Raw genomic sequence first — 26,740 nt, 5'->3', positions numbered from 1 at the left:
CTCACTGGATTGAAGTTACTAAGTTAATCTTCTTCATAGCAGCCCATACGGTGCCATGCCTCCCAGTCGTGGCTAAACAGTGCTGGTAACACTCCACTGCCTTGGCTGCTGCTGAATGGGGCTTGCACAGCATCAAGGCTTTCTCTCCACACCCTCCCCCATAAAGGCCAGGAGGATGGGGGTGGGCAAGAGGTTAGGAGAGGATAAAGCTGGACAGCTGACTCAAACTGACCATATGAATATCCCATACTATACAATGTTACGCTCAGCCACAAAAACAGGGGGAATGGAGGAGGAAGGGGAGATGTTTAGAGTTCTGGAGTTTCTCTTCCCAAATATCCATCACACATGCTGAGCCCCTGCTTCCCAGGAAGCAGCTGGACATCTGCCTGCTGATGCAAAGTAGTGAATTAATTCCTCTTTTTGCTTTGCTTGCATGTGCTTTTGCTTTTCTTACTAAACTGCCATTCTTATTAAACTGCCATCTTAATCCACGAGTCTTTTCACCTTCCTTCTATTTTTCTCCCCATATCCCAGGAGAAGGGAGTGAGCAAAAGGTAGTGTGGGTGTTTGGCTGCTGTCCATGGTCAACCCACCACAACTTCTTCCGTGCAAACTGATGTCGACATTTCAGGAAGAGAAGGCATTTTGCAAGACCAAAGCAGTATGCCATATTTCATTTTTTAACAGTAGCATTTATCTCTGAGATTCCCTTAACTTACAGTAGGAAATTAAAAGTACATGCATTTCTTTACCATAACTACGCAGATCTCTGCTGATGATATCCAGAGTCACTCAACCTGCGGCATCTCCATCCTTGGAGTTACTCAGAACACAACTGGACATGGCCCTGAGCAACCTGACATAGCTGACAAGTTGGCCCTGTGTTGAGCAGGGCTTGGACCATATGAACTCCAGCGGTTGCTTGTTACCTGAATTATTTTAGGGTTCTATGACCTTGTAATCTTTGCTTCTTTCAAAGCAGAATTCTAAAAAGCCATTTTCAGCTCCCCAGAAGACTTGCAATGGGTTTAATATGTAGATAATTTTCATGATAAGCCAAGTTGCCTGCATTCAGGAGTTGGGCTACTTGCTCTTTCTTTCCCTGCCTTTCGTAGTATTTTCTTTTTTGCCAATGAAGAAGAAACTATTAATCAGGAGCAACAGAAATTAACACAGGTAAATGGTTGAAAAGCTAGGTCTCACAGCAAAAGCCTGCCATAATTCTGAATTACTCTTCTCAGTTTGGAAAAAAACCCCAAACCACTAAGCATTATTTTAATAAAGTTTGAGCATTTATTACATGCACAGTTGTGCAAGCATGTGGACCTATATTAGTTCTCTGAGGAATTCAGTGAAGCCAGAAGGCACTGAAGCCAGGAAGCACAACTTCTAGTTGCAAAAAGATCTCCTAACAGTCATCTAAGAAACATACAAAATGTGTGACTTTTTGGGAGAGTTCTCTCTATTCAAGGCAGCCATATTATTGATGCGTGGACTGAATTTGATTTACGAGAGCTTTTCACCTCCTCCTCTGCCTGAAAGTGGGGAGACTGGTGATATGCTTTCCACTGCACCCTGCACAATCTACAACTTAAAGCCATCACCTCCATCATCTAAGCATGGTTCCCACTGTTAAAAAGGTAGGACTGCCTTGATGTGATCACTGGTAGTGTCAGAGCCACATTTTCTGTATCACTGTATATTTTCAGAATATGCAGGACATGTATCAGCGTACCAGAGTATCAGTGATGTCTGCAACTTACCTGTCTATAATGGCACACATGTCAATGGTGACATTGGCAAAGCTTCCCAGCTGGCCTTGCTCCACCGCATGCAAATCCACCAGCTGATCATCCACGTGAATAAACTGCATGCATCCTTGAAATGAATGCTGAAATAGCGAGTGATCTGAGTCATTCATCTGTATAGGAAACCCTGTAGAGCAGCAGAGTAAAGAGGATTATTAAATTCATATACTATTACTCAAGCCAGTATTTTTTCACAGGAAAATACATTTTTTCTAGACAGGGGAAGAAAAAGGCAAGGTGGGAAGGAAATATTGTACAGTTATTAGATTACATTGCAATGTTATTGATTTAAGTCATTGGCAACTACCTGCAAGAATCCGTACAGATGATGATTCTTTCATTAATTTTTGTCTACAGGATGGAAGTCTTCTGCTACCCTTCTCATCCCCCAGACCTCTATTGCTGTTTCTCATTACTTCTCTCTTCATACAGAGATTAAGGGAATAGGAAAAGACTTCATCTCCTTGCTATATTTTAGGAATCACATTCCCATTTCTCAGATTTTTCTGAGAAAAACATATTCCATGTATTCCATGAAGTGAATTTCCAGTTCAGCTTTCTCTAGAACTAGGCTTCACAGGCAATGAATACTTGTGCTGGAAACTTTCTGCAAACTTAAAACTAGCCCTAAAATCTAACGTCCTGGCCCACTTCTGAGGAATCTGAGGACATTCTGTAGTATTTTCATTTTTGCTCTGAATACATTCATTTGCCTGTCTTTCTGAAGGTGGTTTGGAAGAGATGAGAATGAATTAGTGTCTTGACTCGGGCTAAAAGGCAGGGAGACAGAGGATGTTTGCATGTAATTGTTTAACTGAATGCCCTTCAGAAGTGAATGTCTCAATTTACTTGAGAAAAATGTCCTTGATAAGACAGTGGAGAGCCTCATTCACTCCTTATAAACCTTTAACAATGAACTCCCTGAAAAAGCATCAAGAAAATAATTTAGACAGCATCTGTTTAAGATGACAGCAGGAAGGAAGAGAGGGGGGCTAACAACAGTTTAACGGTAAAGAAGGTAAAAAATCTGAAAAATGCATAATGATTTTGCAGATTTCAGCTAGGGAGATGACTAGCCACACAGTTCTTGATTGACAAGGGTAAAAAAATCACACACATTTGTTTTGGTAGCTAAGACAGTTTATACAGTTCCCATTCCTTCTCCCACTTTTCTGTCCAACTTCCCAATCCCCAATGCCTTACTGCCTTCTTCAATAGCATGGAAACAGCTATTTGTGGAGACAGAAGAGTAACAGATTATCAAACCAATATTGTTTGAGCAGCAGTAGGAAAAAGGAATGAATGTAATTTTAAATTCTGTTCCTGAATACAGTTTATTGTGTGCCACACAAATAGTTGGATTGGCTAAAAGAGAGGGCAATGAATAGAGGGCAGAAACAAGCAACTGGGGCTTGAGGACAGATCCTACTTCATGCGGCACCTGTTACTAAAAAAACCCAGATACACATAAGTCTTCCCCAAAATACAATTAAGACCCATTTTAGCTGAAGGGCTTTGCCAGAACATTCATATGACCAGTAATGTTTTTTAAAATTTTCTAAACCAGGCTTGCCCATCAGCTAAAATTACTGCTGGTAGCTCCTAAATTTCCCTGACTCACTTCAGTAAGCACTCACTTCAGAGTTCACTGATGGCATCACAGAATTAATCAGGGATGTTATAGTAATTAAGCAGTGACCATGCTAACAGTTAGCTCTGACAGACATTTCAAGAAATTGGGCAAAGGTTTGTCTTGAGGTCATATCACCTTTGGAGCAAAATTGTGACACTATCGCCGGGAGCCATAAACTGCTATGAGAAAGATAAATAACTCCCTCACACTAATACACATCAGATGGAGAAGGAAAAAACTCCTAGGGATCCCCCAATTGCCTAACTAGTGCATAATAACCTCATCAGATCAACCGTCTCCCACCGAAATTGTGCTAATCCTAGACTGTGAGAATTGTTATTTTGGACTGCCAGAAAAGTTAAGTTGTAGGGACAGGATTTATATTCTCTTCCTGGCATGTGCATTGGCTAGTGACTTATCTGATGAAAAGAGGACAGGGCTTTCAGAAACCTGCCTCCTACTTTTTTTAACTTGTTCTTTGCAGTGACTGATTAAACTGATTCATCTGAGGCTTTACAGACAACAGTACAGAGAGACAGAAAGTGCAAGTCAATTCTGTTTTGCTTGGTGGATGCAAGCACAATATTTGCACGTTCCTATCAGGTGCTTTCTCCAAATACATTTAAACAGTTCTCTCTTTCAGTATAATTGTCTGTTTTTCAAGCTGTCACTGAAACTACCCCATAACTCCTTCTCAGCAAGAACCCCAAACTAACACCAAGCACATAGTTGTTTAGATCTTCAATGTACTAGCAGAGCTGTGCAGGGAACCTATGCATCATTTTCCCATTCAAAGCACGTCCACAATTCCTTTTTTCTAAATATTAAAATCAAGGTTACCAACACTGAGGTAAACTTTTAGTAACAGTCATGTAAACCCAGCAAAGCCAAGGACATTATATGGATATATCTGAATATAATGAAAGATTATCCACCATCCTTGAAGCACTAACTGAAAAATAAGATCAAAACCTAAAGCCACGATTCACTCTTCACATCAAAAAGAGTATGAACCAAATAACTAAGCCACAAATGTATGATTAGATTCAGCAATATATTCCAACAAATTACTACCACCATTTGATAGCATTTGAGAACTAACCACAGAGGCATTTCAGCATGTGATTCTCAGCTTCACTGCATCTGAAGTATCAGTTCTTGACCTACACTATACTAGCACACAGTTATTATTGGTCTCTGGGACACGTTCTCAGCTTTGCTACTGGTTGAACCTGCAAACAGGAAAGTAGCAGCTGGGTCCCTCAGCCCAGGCAGAGACCCCAGGTCCCTGGGTCCCCAGGCTGGGTTCCACTGGCTGCAGTAGGAGGGAGTCATGGGCTGGAGCAGCTGGAGGGGGCAGCCACTCCTAACCTAACCACATAAATCAAGCTCTCCTCTATTACCTAGGAGAGTGGTGTACACTAAGCATTAGCCAGTTTGGGATTCTGAATTTTGCTGTATCTATCAATGGATGAAGACTATCATTTGCTCACTTATACGTCTGTTTACTTGTCTTCGTGCTACTCCCTTTGCTGTTCCTAGTCATGTGAGGAACTGGAAGAGGAGGGGGGTTATGCACTTGTACAGCACTTTGCATAAATTGTCTGTGAGGCTGACTGGCTGTCAAGGCATTTCAGTCATGCTATACTATAACACATAGTTATGCAAAGCCATAATTTCCAAAAACAATTCACTATCCACAGGGAATGGAAGAATGGTGGGTTTTTTGAACCATATGCTTCTCACAAACCAGCCTTCTCTAACACCAGTTTTTTTCTGCTTTAAAATTGTTGCCATAGCTTAGACAAACTCTTCAGAATGTAGTTAATAAACATACTGTTATGTAAAGAGTTTAGCACATGGGAAAGCAACTAGATAAGCCTTGTGTGTAACACCTACACTGTTTTTTAACTACTAGGTATACAGTCTAATTCCCATTAATTTTGGTGGGACCTGGGCATTTTAGACAATTCCAGTCCAAGTCATCTGAGGCAAAGCTTCTGCCTCAAATGTAAACCTGGAAATAACCTAGTACCTTGCAGTTGTTACTTCAATACATACGACAATGCCTTCTCCTTCCAGACTGCCATTACTGAGACATGATTCACTTCCTCATCCTTCCTACAGTGAATGAAATTTTAATTAAATGAAGTTCTATAATCAAGGCTGATAGTAATGCTGTCACTAGAAAGGCTAAATAATGGATGAACAATTTGGACAGCACTGTATTGGTCTTCTTCCTGACAAGAAAATATGTACATTTTCAAAATGCACATAAAATGCAGTTTGGACAGTTTAAAACAATGTTCATGCTTATGATTAAAAATGCACCTTAAAGTCAGGTAGGCACCCTTATCCTGTGATTTCTACATCTTTCTGACTTTTTCCGTACAAAATCTGAATCTTACCATTTTACTTTTCACATTTTACACCCACAAAGAGATGGATTATCCTGCAAAGGTCAGACGTGGATTGAATCTGAATTTTCTGGAGCTCAAGGAAATTTGTTTCCAGGACTTCTTTCTGACCTACTAAACAGCGAACAGCCAAAATTCTACACCCAGCTCCTGATCTTAATTCAAACTTGCAAGAAAAATTAGAAAATCTATAGTTTTGATTCATGCTATTTTCTATGTTAGAAGTCACTTTAATATATTAAAATAAATATAATAAATAAAGTATAATAGGTATAATAAAATACCTATGAAATAAAAACAATACTTCTTTTCCAGTGTCAAAATCTACCATGCCTCTCTTCCAGTCACCTGAGTAAGGTTCTATCAAAGATATTATAAGAAAGGAAGTTGAAGGAAGAATACATTCAGGTTCGTGGTATAATTAGGGAAGAACATACAGTCAGAGCATGTCATTAAACATCTGATGCATTACTTATTTCTGAGATCTGACCTAAGAATGAAATACCATACTAGGCTCTGAATATACAATTAGAAATTATTTTGTATCTCTATGTGAAACACTCAGATTTTCTTTGAAACGTAATGCAAATTCCATTGTGAAAAGAAGACAGTTTTTCTCCACAGCTTGTGAAAACATCTCATCATTATATTTTTATTTTTGCCTTTTGTTTTATTTGTAAGTTAATGATGGGCTGGTGTTTGTATACAGATGGTACTTAGTATTTTACTTCCTTAAATGAAAAAATACATCTCATTTAAAAAAAAAGTAACTATCATCTTAGATATCTAACTGGTAATCCATATTGTCTTCAGCTAGTTGCATGGGTACCTGCAAAATCTAATAATCAGTACAAAAAGTGACTGATCTCAAGACTGACAGTGATTCTTATCTGCATGGTATTTCAAGTATAGATCCTGGGTGACTGCTATGCAGAATGAGAGGAAGGACACAAAATTATTTGTCAGGGCAAATAGAAGCACAGTATTGTTCAAGGGTCAAGTAATCTTCAAATTTTCTATACATATCATACAGAGTTAAAAGATGTTATTCTGAATCCACAGAACAAAATTCAATTTCAGTGCATAACAGTGTACTTAGATTGAAGACATAGCTGGTGTTTCATGTTAATAAACAGCAAAAGACACTAGAAGAAAAGCTCAATACACCTACCTACCCAAATTCACTGTAGTATTTTTATGTTTGTTTCAGTCAGACCAAAATGGGGCCCTTAGTGTGAAGTGGAACACAGGCAATAACTCTGGAAAACTAGAAGTTTTCTGCTCCAAGACCATGAAATAAACTAAAGTAAACAAACTGCAGAAGGGATGAACAGTGCGAGTTAAAATGGAATATTTTTTTCATTTCACTGCACCTCTGTAAAGGTACAGAAATGCTCAAAAAAGCACACACTTTCTAAGTATTTGAAGGAATACAGGACCAGTACTGGAGGTTTCAACACAGTCATGCCTGTTAACTCCAGTCATATTCTGTATTAGGGAATATGAGGACTACGGATGGGGTTTGCCAAGACATTTGGATCCCACATCTAGCAACTGTATGAACTGTTCTGAAAATAAACATGACTTCAGGGCCTCCCAGCTCAATGGAGGGCAGAAATGTAACCAGAATGGGAACTACAATTTTTCTGTGTGTGTTTGCAGAGAAAGTCACCGACTTCTTGAATGAGGCATTTTCTAACAAATTAATCTCTTTTTTTTGCCTTCATTGTTCCAGGACATGGACCTGTTGGAGCAAGTCCAGAGGAGGGCCACAAAGATGATCAGGGGGCTGGAGCACCTCTCCTATGAAGACAGTCCAAGAGAGTTGGGGTTGTTCAGCCTGGAGAAGAGAAGACTCCAGGGACACCTTAGAGCATTCTTCCAGTACCTAAAGGGGACCTACAAGAAAGCTGAAGAAGGACTTTTTACACGGGCATGTAGTGATAGGACAAGGGGTAATGGCTTTAAACTGAAGGAGGGTAGATTTAGATTAGATGTAAGGAAGAAGTTCTTTACTGTGAGGGTGGTGAGGCACTGGAACAGGTTGCCCAGAGAAGTTATGGATGCCCCCTCCCTTGCAGTGTTCAAGGCCAGGTTGGATGGGGATTTGAGCAACCTGGTCTAGTGGAAGACGTCCCTGCCTATGGCAGGGGGGGGTGGAACTAGGTGATCTTTATGGTCCCTTCCAACCCAAACCATTCTATGATTCTATGTTTCCATGATTTATAGAAACACAGAGGCTGACTGCAAGCTAGTGCATTCTATCCAAACAAATGCATATTACTAACCTAAAAATCCAAATGTGTCTATATACAGAAAGAAAAGCACACTTCACTAATGCTAGAGCTCAGAAGAAGAGGATGTTGTACTTCTAGCGCTCCTGCAGCACACATGCACCATGTAGTTAAAACAGGCTAGCATTAATGAAGTCTCCGGTGGACTTTGCAGAATCTTCTTTGTACATGTCATTCATATTATGATGAAAAAGTGTAACCAGATCTCACAAGAACTGGCAGCATTTTCTACCAATGGTGTGACTCCTGATTTGTTTTGTCTCCTCTGGAAATCTGGTCTTCAGCCAGACTCTATTCTCTAAAAATATTTTATCACCAGCTGTCTGCTTATTAATTGAAGCCAGTTCTGGAAAAGCATTTAGATTTTTCAGTCTCTCTGTATACTATCATTTCTTAATCCTCACTTAGATTTCCCTTCAGTGTATTGACACTGATTCGGTACCTACCAGTTCTTGATGGGATTGAATTCTTCAAAAAGTAGCTTCTAGGACCTCTCTACCTGAGGTATGAAGAATACCAATACACTACTTCAGTTCTCCTTTACCACGTGCCAGAGAAATTCTTCCTGGAGCACACCTGAGATTTAGATGTAGCAATTCTAGGGTTATGTGACCTAGCCATAGATATAGCTTATGTACAGAGTAATAGGTTATCTGAACATGTAATTATACTGGTATTGTTTATAAGTTGGTCATCGAGGAAAGAAACAGGCAGACAATGCAACAACCTAGGTAAGAAAAAGCCCAAAAGATACTCAGATGATAACAGCTGAGCAACTAGCTGTGAACAGTCTTCAAGCCACAAGGCAACTTGCACAAATATCATTTTACAAGATATTAAATGGCTAGGATGACAGCCTAGAAAAAAGTAGAGGAAATACAGTTACGAAGGCACTGACAAAAGCAGAAACAGGGGCAAGGTAGACTATCTTTAAGAGCGCACAGGTAAATTACCGACAGTAACAAGGGAAGGATAAGACCACAGTATAATAATCTCTTTTTACCAGCTTGGTTGGTTCAGTACTTCTCTTGCATTGCTGTGGACCTTCATGTGAACAACAGTGTACTTTAGAAGAACTATTTTGAGACACTTTTCCCAATGGCTGGCCACAGAATTCGAAGGATTCAAATATATTTGGGCCTTCCAGTTTGTGTTGGAAAATAGTGGGGTTGTAACCCAGGCTTTCAGGTTGCAAGGTGATGTACCAGCTCAGTTGTTTGAAATGAACTGCAATGGGCCCTGAGGTATATCTCACCTTTAACTATGGCACCTTTTTCCTCTCCTTTTACTTTTCAATGCCAAAGGACGGGTACTCTTCTTTTTTTTTTTTTTTTTTTTCCTGAGGTAATTACAAACATGGCCTCTCTCCTATTTTCAAAGTCATCTCCTGCAAAACATGTAGACCATGTCATTCCCAAGTAGAGTGATTGTCTGGCAGATTGTACCCAAGCTCAGCTAGGAGGAAATATGCATATAGCCCACCTCTGTTCTTAGATCACATACCACCTGGACTGTACTTTTAAAAAAATCCATGTACTATATTGCTACTGGGAGCAAATCTAACTAATTAAGCAGAACACAAGCATGATTTTCATTCACAGGACATTATTTCAGTCCTAATAAATACCACAAGACATGTCTTAAATAACATCATTTGTTTACATAGCTACACTTCATACCCTAGTTCAGATAACACTGCAACAGAAAAGAAATTATTCCTGACAATCTAAAAAGACTCCTATATTCAGGAAAGAAACTACCTATTAGTACTCTCAGATACAAATCCTCAATGAAAAAAGACCTGTTGCAAACCAGGTACAATAATAGTATGTTGAAAAGTTGCTGCTGCAGACTTAGCTTCCAAAAGAGCCATAGTGGGACATTACAAACCCAAGCATATACCCACAGACACTAACAATTCGTAACGTGAACAATGTCTTGGTGGTGGAAGAGAACAAATATAATTATCACATGGGACTGGTTTTACTGATTTTTGTCTTTAGACAGGGGGAAGATGAGATTGATGCCTGTGTGAAATATGATGACTTCTCCCCCTTTATGATTCTCTCTGAAGTTCTTCTGTACATTGGATAAATGTTTGCCCAGATATCTGAGAGCAAAAATAAAATATTCTTGTCTGCTGGGAAAAAGAGGTTAAATATTACTGTCAGGGTATGGTAGCATCTTAAAAGGAGGATCATAGGGGGAAAAAAATCAGTAAAATAGTCTTAAAAATACACCTAGATGCTAAAATTGATACTTGTCCAAATCACAACAGAAATAAATCAGGTATTATCTACTCAATGCACAGATAATTTTCCATCTTTTACTCGACTCACTGTTCTACTTCCCTTGCATGGTGGGTGGCTCAATTGTGCATACTGTTGGTAATACAATGTCAGTATTTGTGTGGGCTCATAAAAAAAAAAACAAAATGATAAACTGAATTCAGTATTTTGATATGTTTGCATTCCAAGAGAATCAGAAATTTACTGATACAGGAAATGTATGTTTCTTTTCACAAAATAATATCAAAACTGGATCATCTTGCTATCTTGAAGTTTAAAAAATGAACAGCAGGATTTAATTTCTTTTCTTGCAAATAATGTATTCCAAAGTCCTTATTTTGACAAGAACTGATGTAAATGGTTGGTAATTCATATTACAAAAGCAGCTTATTTTATGTTGAAATGAAAGCAGCAACTCTGCTTGATGGAAAGTGTGCCTTATATAAACAAGTGCTCCACTGAGGAAAGTCCACTTTTTAAAGTGGCTAGAGGTTGCTTTTTTTTTGCTTTTTCTTCAGAAACTGTTTGATTTTGCCAGTTGTTAAACACTTCCAATTCCTGCCTACTTCAGTGGGGTTTGAGAGTAGTCAGCCACTTAAGACATAAATGAAGAGTCCTCAGGAAAAGTACAATAAAAAGACAAACAACTACTTTAAAATAAAAAAGAAAATTTTAGATACATTTTAATCCTTTACTTAGAAACTGGTAGTGATCAAAATAAAAAGGGACTATGAGATTGCGATAAAGTTAATATAAATAACACAATGAAACTGGACACAAACGAAAAAATACATTGTTTGAAAAACTTCACTTATGAAGCATTTAAGCACAGTTTTATGCTCTGGTGGTTCTTAGTACAAAGGCAAAACTGTTTCCTGGCAAAGGAACAGTTAAACAAATTATAAAACTTTTTGGGTATTATCTGACAAATTAAAACATTGAAAATGTATTCTGCTGTTTTTAAATGAAGGTTTACTATCTTTAGAAGTGAGTTCCCTTGAAAAAAAAAAAGGTGCTGAAACCCTAAAATATGATATCAGCAAGAACTCTGTTTGTTTTGAAATAAACTCAAAAGCTGTCCTGATCTTCCTGTTTAGACAAAATTCTCCTTCAAATAACTGGAAACAAGAGCAATAGCAGGAAGTTTGAATCATCACTTTATGACACGGAGAGACGCAGTAAGAAAGATCATTATTACCAGTCTTGGCTAATTTAAGTCAATCTAACACTTTACAGCAATTTCTATCTTATTTTATTGGATATGATAGAAAATACAGAAAGTCACATCATTATCAAATTGCAGCAAATCTGTACATTACACTACCCATATAATACATGTTATTCATACGCTTTCTATTTTATAACAAACAGAATAAATGCACACTAGATTTTCAAAGTTACTGCTACTCCACTTCTACCAAAAATCCCCCATGAAGATAAAAAATGTCTAGAGACTGCTGGAGATAACTACACTTAGGGACATACAGGCAGTGTAAAATACTCAATCACTATTTACTGCCTTTAAGAGATGTACATTGTGGAGATTACACTGTTGGCATTAATTGTGTAATCTTATTTGCTGCTCCTACATTAACTTATTTTGTATTTTTACGTACTGCAAAGTTCTGGTCACAATATCATTAAGGTGAATTGACTTCCATCAAAAATAGTAGTATAGAAGTCACTGGACCAATTCAGCTACAGATTCACATGACTTATTTCCACCAACTTCCACCTAAGAGATTTATATTTTAATAAACAATTTTTTTTTTCAGTCCGGTTAACAAAGGTACCAAAACAAAAGCACTTAGTGTTGAGTGGCCATCCACCCAAGCAAAATCACTGTGAGCTACAGTTTGTATGACCACAATACATTACTTTGTGGTAAAATGCATCAGTTCAGAACTGAGTTTTGGTTTAGGTACCTTAAACATGCTATTTCTAGTTTCATGCCGTTCACTGCATGTTCTCCAGTATTCCCAATTTTCTCACTTATATCCTACTACCCTGTATCAATTATAACCACAAAGAGTACCAACCTCCCCAGAGCTTTACCAAGAAAACAGAATTATATCTTGGTTGCAAAGACTTTATTGGAGCTTTGGTCCTAATAAATGTTTCTATATATTTAAAACTTGAAAAGTGATCTGTTTTGAAGTGCATTCAGATACTCAGTGCATCTTAAATGTCTATTCTGACACTTTTGTTAGCAGTAACTTCTAAGTTTTGAACACCTTAAATCTAGTTTTCAGACTTCTAAAACTACCTTAAGCACGTTAATCATTGGTGATAAGTATATTACCATATAGATGGTTTCTATAGGCCAAAATTAAGGATGTCCATTAAATATGCCAGGTGGATTTAAAGATTAACATTGTTACTCTTTAATGGGCCAACTAAAAAAATAATTAATTGGATATTTAAAGAGTTATCTTAATAATTTTCTTATTTCGCAAAGCTTAGGTTTTCCTTGATTAATCATACCTTTGTTCTTAAATTCCCATAAAAGTATATTATTTGAGTGTCATGGTTTAACCCCAGCCAGCAACTAAGCACCACGCAACTGCTCACTCACTTCCCCCCCACCCAGTGGGATGGGGGAGAAAATTGGGAAAAGAAGTAAAACTCGTGGGTTGAGATAAGAACCGTTTAATAGAATATAAAAAGAAGAAACTAATAATGATAATGATAACAATAATAAAATTACAATAGCAATAATAAAAGGATTGGAATATACAAGTGATGCACAATGCAATTGCTCACCACCTGCCGACCGATGCCCAGTTAGTTCCTGAGCAGTGATCCCCCCAGGCCAACTACCCCCAGTTTATATACTGGGCATGACATCACATGGTATGGAATATTGCTTTGGCCGGTTTGGGTCAGCTGTCCTGGCTGTGTCCCCTCCCAACTTCTTGTGCCCCTCCAGCCTTCTTATTGGCTGGGCATCAGAAGCTGAAAAATCCTTGACTTAGTTTAAACACTACTTAGCAACAACTGAAAACATCAGTGTGTTATCAACATTCTTCTCATACCAAACTCAAAAACTTAGCACTATAGAAGCTACAAGGAAGACAATTAACTCTCTCCCAGCTGAAACCAGGATACTGAGCAATAATATTAAGTATATTAAACTCTGTAGGGCTTAATGGAATCCCTATAAAAAGTCACTAAATTCATAGTAAAGGCTGTCTGTCCTTACACTTATTAGAATCTTATGCAAAAAAGACATAGTAATTAATTTTAAAATCTTAGCATTACAAACTATAGAACTGATTAACAAATTTGTATCTATTCTCTTACATTTTCCATTTATAATAACTGTAAAGACATGTAACTCAAAAAATGTACCATGGTACTTTTTTTATCAGTGGCATTTTTTATTATGTATTAGATGAAGACAAGATAAAAAAAGGCAAGAGAAAGAGGGTAAATCACATGGTCATTCTGAGACCTTAAAAGTAAACATAGCAATGTGATTAGTAGTCCCTTGACTTAATAGATCAGCTACATTGTTTGCTTGTATTATGAGATATTTATAAACTGTTCGAATTACATACCTGTTTGGGCAAACTGGATAGTTTAACTTTATTAAAGTGTTACGCATCTTTAACTCAGTGGTAGAATAGAACTTTGGATCTGTTTTTTCAGGTGGTCATGATTTAAGCAATATTTAGCTTTCTTATTTCTATTTAGAGACACAGATGCAGAAATAGACCACTAGTAGATTGTCTTTCCAAATTTAGGAAGAAATAACAAAGAATCTCTACAATGTAAATACACACATTCTCTCCTTTTTGAATGTGAGCTAATTTATCTGCAGCGCATAATTTGTACCTGCAGTTCAAGTGAAAAGTTAGCAACCCCTAACACTCTTATAAGTGGAAAGCACTCATATAGCAGTGCATATTCCAGCTATATTAATATTAGAAAGAGATCTATATAATAAATCAGAATGAACTCTAGTCAGAAATCATAACAAAATCAATTTTCTGTTATCTACATAATTATTTATAGCTATTATAAGCACAAACATTTCACTAAATGTAAAGAACCAAAAGTCTATTTGTCTCTTACTCCTAAGACTTGAATGTTAAAAAGGATCAGCATTTTATCTTTTTTTACACTTGCTGCTCTCTCTCTCTCTCAAAAAAAGAGATGAAAATATTATCATTTTAGAAACTGATATTCAACCTTGTACAATAAGAAAATTAAATAAAAGAGTTCCAGCTGTTGGGTTACGGTGCATTTCTACTTTCTCAGCTCATCCAACCTTCACTCTATTATAAGTGTGCTCACTCGAAACAAGGTATGTGTATAGCAGAAAACTTGAATTAGAAACATCAATCTCCTGTCTTTTTTAATAAAAGAAAAAAAAAAAACCAAGCAATTTCTTTTCAAAGAAACTGAATGAAACTTTAAACTGAAACCACAAAATAATCCCTTAAGCAGCATAACCCTTAACATTCTTTCTTCCTCCCAGTATTAATATCAAGTCCAGTGGAGCCAAGGAGCTATCTTAAACACTGTGGCTGTCTATTCAAAAGCACAGCAAGCATAGCAGCAAAGGCCTCATATTGTAGTGACTCAACATAAAGTCAATGGAAGTTTTTTTTAATAACAAGTTACGAGACTTAACTGTGACAAATTGCACTAGGCTCATTAACAGTTCTCTTGAAAGTGTTTTAAGATGCATGATAGCATATATTGATTGACTCACATTTGAAGAAAATATGCTATTTGTTAAAAGAACTGTGCTTATTTCCTTGAAAGAAGGATTATTTTTTGTTTTCTTGGAAATATACACTGGCAAGTACACAGTGAAAATAATATTATTGACATGCCACATGCAAGATGGATTTCCTCCTACTGTAATGCTGAATGATTTCTACCAAAATGACTGAAGCAATTGAGTGTGTTGAGGAAAGCTACGTAAAGAATAATAGAGCTGCCCAAATATAAAAGAAATCTTAGCTTTTCAAATTTTGGTTTGTTGTTTGATGTAATATTTATACTCTTCAAGGTTCAAAATAATTATAGAAATTATGATGGATGAATTTTAAAAGATTTATTTTCAACAGGAGCTCAACAAAAATCTTTAAGAGGTATCATGCAGTTACCTTCCATTGGTATTGACACTGGCTTCTTTCATGATGCCTCAGAGTGGGAAAATAAAGACCAAAATTACAGTCACTTATGAAAAATGAAATTATTATAAAATCACAAAATAATTTCATTTAGAAGGGACCTCTGGAGATGATCTGATCCAAACTGCTCTTCAGAGGAGGTCAAATTAGGACAGGTTGCTTAGGGATGTGTCCAGTTCACTGTCTCCAAGGATGGAGATTTCAGAACGTCTCTGGACAAATTGGTCCAGTCTTTGACCACCCTCATGGTTGACAAATATGTCCTTGTATTTAATCAGAATTTCCATGTTGCAGCTTGTGTCTGTTGCCTTTTGTCTTCTCATCATACACTTCCAAGAAAAGTCTGGATCCATCTTGTCTACACCCTCCCAGAATGCAGCTGTAGACAGCAAGAAAATCTCCCTTCAGCCTTCTCTTCTGGAGGCTAAAGAAACCCAGTTCTCTCAGCCAGCCTCTCCTCATACATCATGTGCTTTGGGCCCTTAAGCCTCTTGCTCACCCTCTGCTTGACTTGCTCCAGTATGTCATAGTCTTTCTTGTACTGGGGGGCCCAACACAGTGTGCTCTAGATGTGGCCTCACCAGTGCTGATGGAGGGGAAGAAGTACTGCAGCCTGCTGACTCTGCTCTTGCTGATGCAGCTCAGTATGCCAGTGACTGCCTTCACCACAGGGGTACAATCACTGCTTATGTTCCACTTGTCTCTCAGGGACCAAGGTCCTTTTCTGCACAACTCTTTGCTATCCAGTTGATGACCAGACTGGACTGATGCACTGGATTATTCAGTCCCTGGTGCAGGACTTTGAGTTTGTCTTTGCTGTACATGCTGAGGTCTTGTCGGCTCATTTCTCCAGCATGTTGAGGTCCAGGTGAATAGCAGGCTTAAGTTCCAGCATACCAGCCACTTCCCCTAGTTTGTTATCATCCACAAATTGCTGAGGGTGCACTCCATCCCATTACCCAGGTTGTTTATAAAAGCATCAAACAGTATCAGGCCCTGAAGAACACCACTAGTAACTGGTCACCACTTAGACTTTGTGCTGTTGACCACCACCACTTGAGCCTGGTGTCCAGTCAATTTTCCCCCACCTTATAGTTCATCTGTCCAGTTCATATTTCACCAATTTGCTATAAAGATACTATGCAGACTGTATTGAAGGCCTTTCTGAGATCAAGGTATACAACATTCACTGTTCTCATTGTTCTCTCATTCATGGAACCAATCATAGAGGGCAATCTCGGGTATCTCCCAAAATTAGCATAACGTTTCAAAGGTCATTGACAGCAACCTTGCAATGAGATTGGCTGCCTCTATGAGTATTCTTGGATCCAGCCCACCTGGTGCCACAGACTTCTCTACATCTGATTTGTACGTATGGTCCATAATCTGGTCTTTTTCTGATGTGGGCTTTACTGAACTCCCCCAGGCTCTGCCACTAGTTGCAGGGGCCTGGGAGGCCTGAAGGCAAACTTTGTCAAGAATGGCCAAAGCAAGGAAGGCACAAAGTATCTCAGCCTTTTCCACGTCCTCTGTCCCTAGGTCTCTATCCCAATGAGCAGTGGGACTACATTTTTCTCAATTTCCATTTGCTGCTGATATACTTACTGAAGCCTCTCCTGCTGCCTGTCATATCCCTGACTAGCTTCAACTCCAGCTGAGCTTTGGTTTTCCCAGTTCCAACACTGCATGTGTGGGCAATGACTCTATATTCCTCTTGGGCAGCCCATCCCTGCTTCTGCCTGGTGTGTTGTTTCCTTTTCACATTTGAACTCAGTCAGGCGTTCCCTTTTTCCTATAGCTATGATAGTTTCATTTAAACAATATAAATTATTGAAATAGATCTGTTAAAATATACAAAAAGCCCAGAGTTTTCTTTCACTTTGACTACATGGATGGCATTAAATTCCAGACATATACACACACACTCTTTCGTGTCTACTGGGAAAGAAAAGTAAAATTGATTATAATGTAAATTGTCCTAATGTCCACTTCATTCACATTATGTTCTTTGCAGCCTGTTAGAGTGAGACTTCAGGGTATTTTTGATAAGTGCAAATGTTAAAAACATTTTTCTATTTAGGGGGTTTTACTACAGACTTGAAACTGAACCACATAATGCATTGGTAGTTAAAAGCAGTATGGAATGCACCTGAGGGAAGAGGCTGAGAAAGGAAGGGATAAAAGAAGACAGAAAAATTACATCTAACCTCTGTGTCTCCTACTCCTTCTGTTGCTCTTTGTCTCTCAATCACAAAACCAAACTAATATTTACTTTGAGCCAACGAGGAAAAGAGGCAACAACTTAGCTGAGGACATGCTCTGCAGACACTGTTATTCAGCTGGGAAAACAGGGATGCCTTTCTCCAGTCCTTTTCCTTTCCTCTCCACTGTGGTGACCCAAGCTACACAAAGTTTGTTGTGGTGTAACCCCAGCCGGCTTAGAACTAAGCACCATACAGCCACTCATTCATGCCCCCCCCCTCCCCTGCAGTGGGATGAGGAGAGAATCAAAAAAAAGTAAAACTCATCAGTTGAGATAAAGACAGTTTAATAGGACAGAAAAGAAGAAAATAATAATAATATAAGGATAATAATGATAATAATGATGATGATGATGATGATGATAATAATAATAATAATAATAATAGAATTGGAATATACAAAACAAAGATGCACAATGCATTTGCTTACCAGTCACTGACCGATGCCCAGTTAGATCCTGAGCAGCGATCCGCCCCTGCCCCGGCCAACTACCCCCAGTTTATATACTGGGCATGACATCACATGGTATGGAATATTGCTTTGGCCGGTTTGGGTCAGCTGTCCTGGCTGTGTCCTCTCTTGTGCCCCTCCAGCCTTCTTGCTGGCTGGGCATGAGAAGCTGAAAAATCCTTGACTTAGTCTAAACACTACTTAGCAACAACTGAAAACATCAGTGTGTTATCAACATTATTCTCATACTAACTCCAAAACATAACACTGTACCAGCTACTAGAAAGAAAATTAACCCTATCCCAGCTGAAACCAGGACACAGCTTTACCAAACCCTGTGCAGGATGACTTCCTGGCTACAGGGAAGAGAATGGATTCCCTTGGTAGATCTTTGTTGAAATTGAAGCAGAAGATGCAAGAACTGTAGATGATACTTTTTTTCTTGTCTATGAAAAACATTTTTTTTTCTTGTCTATGAAAGGCATCTTCAGGAAGCTCTGCAAAAAGATGAGGGATTCAAGTCTAGCTGAACTCTGCTAAAAGGCAGAGTGCAGGATTTAGGGGAGAGTTACATTGTGCAAGACCAAGGTGACTTTGCTGTAATTTGGAACGTAAAGGGTTTTTTGCAGGGGAGATAAGGGAAAGACAAAGACCATACAGGTTATTACAGAGATGCTGGAATTGGAGAGTTTGGGATAAGCCAGCAAATGAATGTCTATGGAAGAGAAGAAGGACCAAAGTATTTCAGGAACCAATTAAACTAAAACCAAATTAAACAGCTGAGAACTAGGAGGCTATTAAGAATCACTAACTTGTTCACTGACTGAGCACACTCATCTGATTCACAATTTTGTATCTTAGTGAAATAACATTTAAAGATTTCCTTGGTTTTGAAAAGAGGCTTAAGATAAACACAATTATTTTCTCCAATTATAGATTGGAGCTTCTGAATTTGTTTAAAGTGAAAGACCAGCTTTCTGTATTTTGTATCTAAAGTGATCAAAATGGCAAATATGTGTAATCAAATGAGCACAAAGGAAAAGAAAATATGACACTTGGCACCTCTTGGTAAACTAATAGTCTCAGAGAATCTAAACTACTCCACTGACTTCATATAGGGTTTCACGTGGCTAAAATTATAGATGTCACTGAAAAAAGAGGAACGTTTTTACATTTGCATTTTAAGCCAACAAGTCTTTATTTAAGAAAGCACATAACCACACCTGTAAGTCCATGTATGCAGAATTTCAGTATAAAAGACTTATTCTCTCAAACTGTTTATCTTCCTGTCTTGTAGGTAGCATTGTCTGGATAATACGGCTTTAAATAGCACAGGCGATGGAGCACAAGGAGACCAGCTGCTACATCCTATCTGACTGTTATCAGCAAATTTCATCTACCTTGAGAGGATGGTAAGTAGTGAAGTCCTCATCGCACATGTGATTGAAAGCTAGCCTTACACATGACGACTCAAACAATACTTAAACAAATTATGCAGACAGGTTGCAAATTACTGTGTATATAATTTCTAGGCTCTATCAGGTCACATACCTTAAGCTGTAACTTTTTTTGCCTCTATTTTCCTTTTTCTTTTTTTCCTTCAGGTATTTTGTAAGACATACTAGGAGAATTTGAAATGCTAGTGAAAAATTGTAAATATACCATTTCCAGCGTTCGTCAGAAATAAACAAGAGGCTTTCTTTTATTACAGTCAGAGATCAGTGTGAAATAGATTTATTAGCCCAACAACCATATAGTGCTGCTACATACAGAAACACATATTTGTATTTCGTTCTTCATTTTTTTATCATCAGAAATCAATGTGCTTGTGCACAATACCAGTCACAGTCAGGTTCTATTTCTATATGTCTACATATAGTGTATTTAGTTCCTGTGTTGGTGATCTGCAGAAGTCATCACTCACAAAGCTGTGATTTGTGGATAAGAATGCATGGGGCACATTTTGTAAGCAGGAATATTTTGGTAAATTTTGTTGCTCATTGTAATGTTTATAAAGTGAAAGAATGAATTAAAGTCCAGTTCTGATCTGGGAGACAACACGGGAATATTTGTACTCAATTTGCCTCCAGATGTATGCATGACAGGAGTAAAACTGAGAGAAAGCAGGACATTGCTAGCATCAAGCAACTTTATATGCAGCAATCATTAGCAAGATTGTAATTCTCCAAGTTTGACTGGGCAGTGCATCTGAGGAAAATACATCTTAGCAAGAAACCTGATTTGCCAATCATTAATGTTTAAGATTGAATTCTAAGGACACTTAAGCACAAGGAAGAGATGTTAGCAGAGGCCTATTTTTACAACAAGGACAGAGAAAGGCAGAAATTGATGGCACTTACAAGAATAGAAAGTCAGAAATTTCTTGATCTGGACTCCAGTTAAGAATGATCAGATTATGCTGTCTGAATGACTTTGTCTTCAGTAATCCAGATAACCATTACAGACATATGAACTGCTGTAGAAGAGCCAACTTACTTTATAAGAAAAAAGCAGTTAATTCCTTTTTAAAAAGTTAGGTTTACATTCAGAATTAAGTGCCTCCACTTAAGCCATGAAGACAGTGGAGGCTTCTGTGACTCATAGGCTAGGCATTAGAGCCTAATAAAGCACTTCAATGCAAAGGTATTGCCAAGACCTATCTGAATGAGGGCACTTGGAGGCTATGCAAGAACTGAAATCTTGCACAGAAGGCTTACACACATGCATATATACGCATACACAAAAGAGAATCTGCACTGAAAAAGTTCAGTTACTGTCATGGATCTTTCAAATATCTATTGTTAAAGTTATGTAAAGGTGGATGTTCATAATTGGAAAATGAAAAATACGTACATAATTATATCAGTGCCAGTCTTCAGGAAAGAGGAGCGAGCTTTGTCAGTATGCATTTTTATGAGTCATGTAAACAAAATTGATCTGATTGGCAAGGATAAAAACCAGCTACTTATATAATTTTGAAAGACATCAAATTCTATCAAATAAGGCATTACAGAGGAAGTACTAGATGGCAATAATCCCAAATAAAAATCAAATTTAATTGTCAGAACAATAAACACAATGATATAGATGGAGATGTACTAGCTGCTCATTTCTAAGCCCACCACAGCTATCAAAAATAACACTGATGACTTATAAGCAGAATCTGTTACTTCACTACATCACCACATTCTTAACTCACATTCTCATAAGTTAAGAAGTCACATCATTCAGTTCTGTCACTTAATTCGCAAACAAGAGATAAGCAAATTTTCTGATACACACAAGCCAAGGAACACTTGGCTGGAGAGTGAAAGGTGGATTCTTCACAGACAGCAGAAAGCACATTATAAGAATTGTATAGCTACTGCTCAAGAGAAGAAAAACTCTGGAAAATAATATAATTATTTGAAAACCAGAAACTTATATAAATCATCTACCTTGATTTATAAATAAAATTTTAATCACATGTTCTGACAAACTTAGGTAACTATAGCAAAAACCACGAAACGTTAACTATCTAATTTACATGACTACAATATTGCCTTGTCATACAACAGTGAAATCAGAATTGTATTTATACAAGCATTACACCTTTTAGAGACAAATGAGCAGACAGAGATGTTCCCTATGTATTTTTCCAGCTCTAGTGCCTTCACAAATATTTGCAAGGCAGCAAAGCTATGAGCAACGTTTACCTCGAAACTATTCAACTCAATTCTTCAATATAGCTTCCTAGGCCAATACTGTCTCCCAAAATATTATTCATATCCCCCTTTTCAACAAGGGCAGCTTTTTTAAGTTCAGTACAACAGATGTACAGCTATTACACATTTACACATATTTCTTCTGTCCCCTCCCCTTACATCCTCTATTTTCAGTAACATAAGTAGATTAGGAAGAGAGAATATTTTCTAATCAATCATGGAGGAAAACTCAGGAATGACTTAGCAAATCAGATAATAGGGGAAAGGGATTTATAGTGGTTTAAAATGGAGTTTGATAAAATTAATGGGAGAAATCATATGGCAGCTTAGGGTCATTTTCGAGTTAAAAATCAAGATTGTGATATGAGACCTTTGGTGTGTAAATTGTTGATATTCCTAAGGAGAATTGAAAAAAGTGGATTGCTGTCTGTTCATCGTGTTTGTATCATATTTATATTGTACTAATACAATGCTTCAGGGCTTCTGTTGGTTCCTGGCAAGGGCAAATACTGGTTTGGATTTTTTTTAAAAATCCTTGATGTATCAGTAGACTTTCAATGTATTTTCACCCTTCTGTGAAGCACTGAATTGCCACAGCAAGATTGAATCTGACACAAGGCCAGTGCTCCCAGAGGTTTTAAATTCTTGAGTGACAACCCTTGACCTGCTCATTTAGCATGCTCATCTAACTGGAATGGCAGATATCTCTGGAGTAGCTTAAGGTAAGATCCTCTGTAGGTAAGATCCATTCACCAGGTTGTGTGGGAAATTTCAAACCTAACAGCAGCCTCTGCAGGATTAGGCCATTGGTGCTGCCTCATGAGCTCTCAAATTCTTTTCCTGTGATTACTAATAATCAGAGTCTTTTAATCTGCCCTGTGATCAAAAGTCAGGCTTAGAGTACTGGGAATTTTCTGGTGGTAAATGAGTGTATGCAGAGAAAATGGTCCAAAACATGTTGGATTAAATATCTACCACTTATAGATAAGGGAAACAGAAGACAACAACTCTTCAGCCCTATGTTTCTAAGCCATATCTGTGATACAGTATCTGAAAGTGCAGAGAATATTTAATAATGAATATACCTTTTAATAATTCAGATTTTTCCTTCCATTCAAAATCACAGTATCTAGACCACAAAAGTTCAAATTCAAGATTCTGTGCAGAGATAACATACCTTCATTTCTTTAGCAGAAGTAGCAAAGCATGAGGAAGTTTTTAAAGATGGGTTTTAACATTGTAGTTGTGTCTTGGCAACTTAAAAAAATTACACAAATTTGCTTAAGATTTTTGCTGATGCTAGGTTACAAAAAAATTAATGGATATTTCCCTTTTCCTCTCTGCCATTCCATTAGTAGTTCTTTGACAGAACAAAAATTGAAAGAATATGCAAAAGTCTTATTTGAAATATATTTCCATAATTAAGTCTGATTACTTCTATTTCCAAATAGCTACAGATGTTTTTCTAATTAGCACTGGGAATTTTACACTGGCACTGACTCTGCTGTCTTTTCCTACAGGAAATTGTGCACTTCTGCCCATTAACTTGAGTAAAGAATGTCAACATGATAACACGTGCAACCAATCTGTTAGCCACATTTCTAGACTGCTCTTTTTATTGGGTGTATTCCCTCAGAAGTCTACACTGCTAGTACTGTAAAATTATAATGAAAATGCCATAAAGCACGTAGACTTCTGACTTGACACCAGTATTGAATTTCAACACTGTATACTTAAAATGCCATTTAAAATATTGTCTAATGATTAGGTCCAGGGGAGGGAAAACTGTCACAACATGAACAGTTAATCAAAATTATTACTCTGATTATATGAAAAATTATAATATTACTCTCAGGACAAATAATATCCCCTGCTTTATCTGGGTTGTATTCAAGTATACTTGACACATTGAGCAGTATTTTAAGTTATTTCAATTTATTTCACAGGACAGTGTTAGCAGACACCACTGTGGCATGTCTGCTGACTGGCCCCTGCAAAACCCTACCACTCTCCATGGAAACCTCTGTTTGAATATTGGATCTATGACCGTCTCCTTAGGCTGGTAGGTCTTGATACTTCTGATATCTTTTGGCAAGCACGGATATGGTTAAGATTAAAGCAACAAATATGACCTTTCAGATGTTTTGCCCTCAACTTACCATTTCCATAACCTGATTAAAAAGGCAAAGTTCTGGCATTTTCTGCATACCCGCTGACAAATTTTACTGTCAAGGTGCATGCATATCTGCAATTAAGGGTATGTACACATGCACCCTGGGTAGGAAATGCATCCCTAGCTGATTTGGTGTTTAATTACTTGCCCTCTATTGCCCTGATTTATGGAACTCTGTCTTCTTAGAACCAATTCCCACAGCTCTTATCTGCTTTAGACATTCTCTGAAAGTTTATCTTTCAAGCTCTGTTTTTAAGAATTCATAGTGATTAATCATGTTTACATATTTGCATGAAGAGTACTGTATCAAGGCAAATGACTGATCTGTAAAGAGGAAAAGAAAAGCATACCAACATTGCACCTTCAGCTACTGTTAATTGGCCCAGTCCATTAACTTCATTAGAGGAATGTCAATTTACACCAGCTGAGAACTTGCTTCTTTCTTCCATAAGTTAAAAAATTTCTTCTTAGGTTGACTTCTGCTGGTAGTTTACACTGAACTGTGAAGAACTTGATATGGTAATAAGGACTATTCCCTTATGTACTTTGGTAATGTGAACAGTAAGTAATGTAAGAATTAAAGTTAATAAGTATTTTAGAACAAGGTTGCTTCTCAGATTTAAAATGCAAGGCTTTATTACAGACAATTTGGTAGGGAATTTACCCTATGCAAAGAGATACATGTCATTTTTGTTTTCAGTTGAGCTACGCTGTCCTGAGACTCATGTTAAAATTGGAAACAGGAAGATTAAAAGTAGGCAGCTTTGATCTGAATGCATTTGATACTGTCTTATTAAATCTGGCAGAATTTGAACTTTAGAAGTGACTCTAGTTGTCCAGAAACACAGCTGTTTGGTTGACATTGTGCTACAAGCGAAATTTCCCTGCATATAAATGAATAGCCCTGACTGGTGATTAGGCCCTGAGCACATGAGAAATTCATGTCCAAAGTATCATACTCTCTTATTAAGCCATGCATAACATGTTATCATATCCAGGTGATCTGCAAAGACTCTGCATATAGTAAGAAAGAAAAAGCAATAAAACCTCTTCCCCACTACTGTGGATTTCCACTATTCAGATAGACACAATTTTCTCCCATCTCCACTATCATGTATTTGTTCACCATTCTTTGAAGTGTCTACTCTCCTTTACATATATTTAATCTATCTCCTTTCTTGCAAATTCCTCTCTGCCAGTTTTTCACTCCATTTCCTGCCACAATCTTCCCTTCTGCCCATCTGTATCTTTCTTCTGTTTCTCTTTAAAACATCTCTTTTCCATGACTCACTGATATTGTTCCCTTCTATTAATTACTTCCCACTTTCTCCAATACCAACTTTTTTTTGAACTTTCATATTCCTGTACAAACATAAAAACAACCATATGGTCTCTAAGAGTGACCAGAAGTAGATTCTCAGGAAGAAACGTATGAACGCAGCAAACATAGGGTGATACGTTCCCTGGTGTACTCTCTCCCAAATTCCTGTAGTGTGAAATAAAGGGACATCTTGAGCCAGTTTCCACACCTTCCTTGTATTAAATAGCTGTTGATGGACTTTTCTTCTGTGAAGTGATATAACTGCTCTTTGAAGCCAGTTACACTGTTCTCATCTGCAAGTGTTTTGCATTTGAATATACTTGCATTCATTTTAAGTATGCTGTTAATGCTTGGATTGTGAGAAACACTGAATAGTCATTTCCTATGCACATTTTCCATGCCATACATGACTGCAAACCCAGATCACATTCCCTCCTCATCCAAAAGCAATACAAGGAGCCTTTTCTGTTCTTAATCTCTTCTCATACTGAAGTTTTGATCAGTTTTGTCACTATTCCCATAAGCCTCTTCTACTCTATCTTTCTGAGATGAGCTGACCATATCAAAATGCATACAACATTCAAAAGGTGACAGGACATCATTTATTTATATAATGGTATTAGCTCCCATTTTTATTCCTTGTCAGCTGTTGTGGTTTCAGCAGAGCTGGTAACAAAGCACCACGCAGCCGCTCTCTCACTCCCCCACACCTCCCCAGCCACATGGTGGGATGAGGAGAAAATATAAAGGCAGGGTCATATGTCAAGACAAGGACTGGAAGGGATCACTCACCACTTATGGTCACAGGCTTGGGGAAGAAATAAAACCAATTTAATTGACTACCAATCAAATCAAAACAAGGATATTAGGAAGCAAAACCAAACCTTAGAACACCTTCCCCCACCCCTCCCTCCTTCCCGTCTCAACCCCACTCCCGGTTCTCTCCACCTCCTCCCCGCCTCAGCGGCACAGGGGAACACGGGATGGGGGTTGGGGTCAGCTCCCCACACCTTGTCTCTGCTGCTCCTTCCTCCTCAGGGGGAGGAGGACTCCTCACTCTTCCCCTGCTCCACTGTGGGGTACCTCCCACAGGAGACAGTCCTCCACGAACTTCTCCTGCATGGGTCGTTTCCACAGACTGCAGTCCTTCAGGCACAGACTGCTCCGGTGTGGGCTTTCCCATGGAGTCACAGCCATCTTGGGGGGCATCCCCCTGCTCCGGCATGGGGTCCTCCTTGGG

The 26,740-nt window shown here is 38.0% G+C and overlaps 1 protein-coding gene across 1 annotated transcript in view; it reads right to left on the bottom strand.

Annotated features, from left to right (window-relative positions):
- Positions 1–26,740, bottom strand: part of CNTNAP2 (contactin associated protein-like 2) — a 1,206,765-nt gene that overhangs the window by 465,757 nt on the left and 714,268 nt on the right. The window contains exon 10 of the mRNA XM_010581816.1: positions 1,767–1,938. Coding sequence (XP_010580118.1) covers positions 1,767–1,938 — 172 coding nt within the window. The remainder of the gene's footprint in view (positions 1–1,766; positions 1,939–26,740) is intronic.

The sequence above is a fragment of the Haliaeetus leucocephalus genome, unplaced genomic scaffold, assembly GCF_000737465.1.
Source record: "Haliaeetus leucocephalus isolate CR32 unplaced genomic scaffold, Haliaeetus_leucocephalus-4.0 Scaffold808, whole genome shotgun sequence".
Taxonomy (NCBI): Eukaryota; Metazoa; Chordata; class Aves; order Accipitriformes; family Accipitridae; genus Haliaeetus; species Haliaeetus leucocephalus.
The sequence above is the reverse complement of the archived record's forward strand: the minus strand, read 5'-3'. Positions and strand labels throughout refer to the sequence as shown.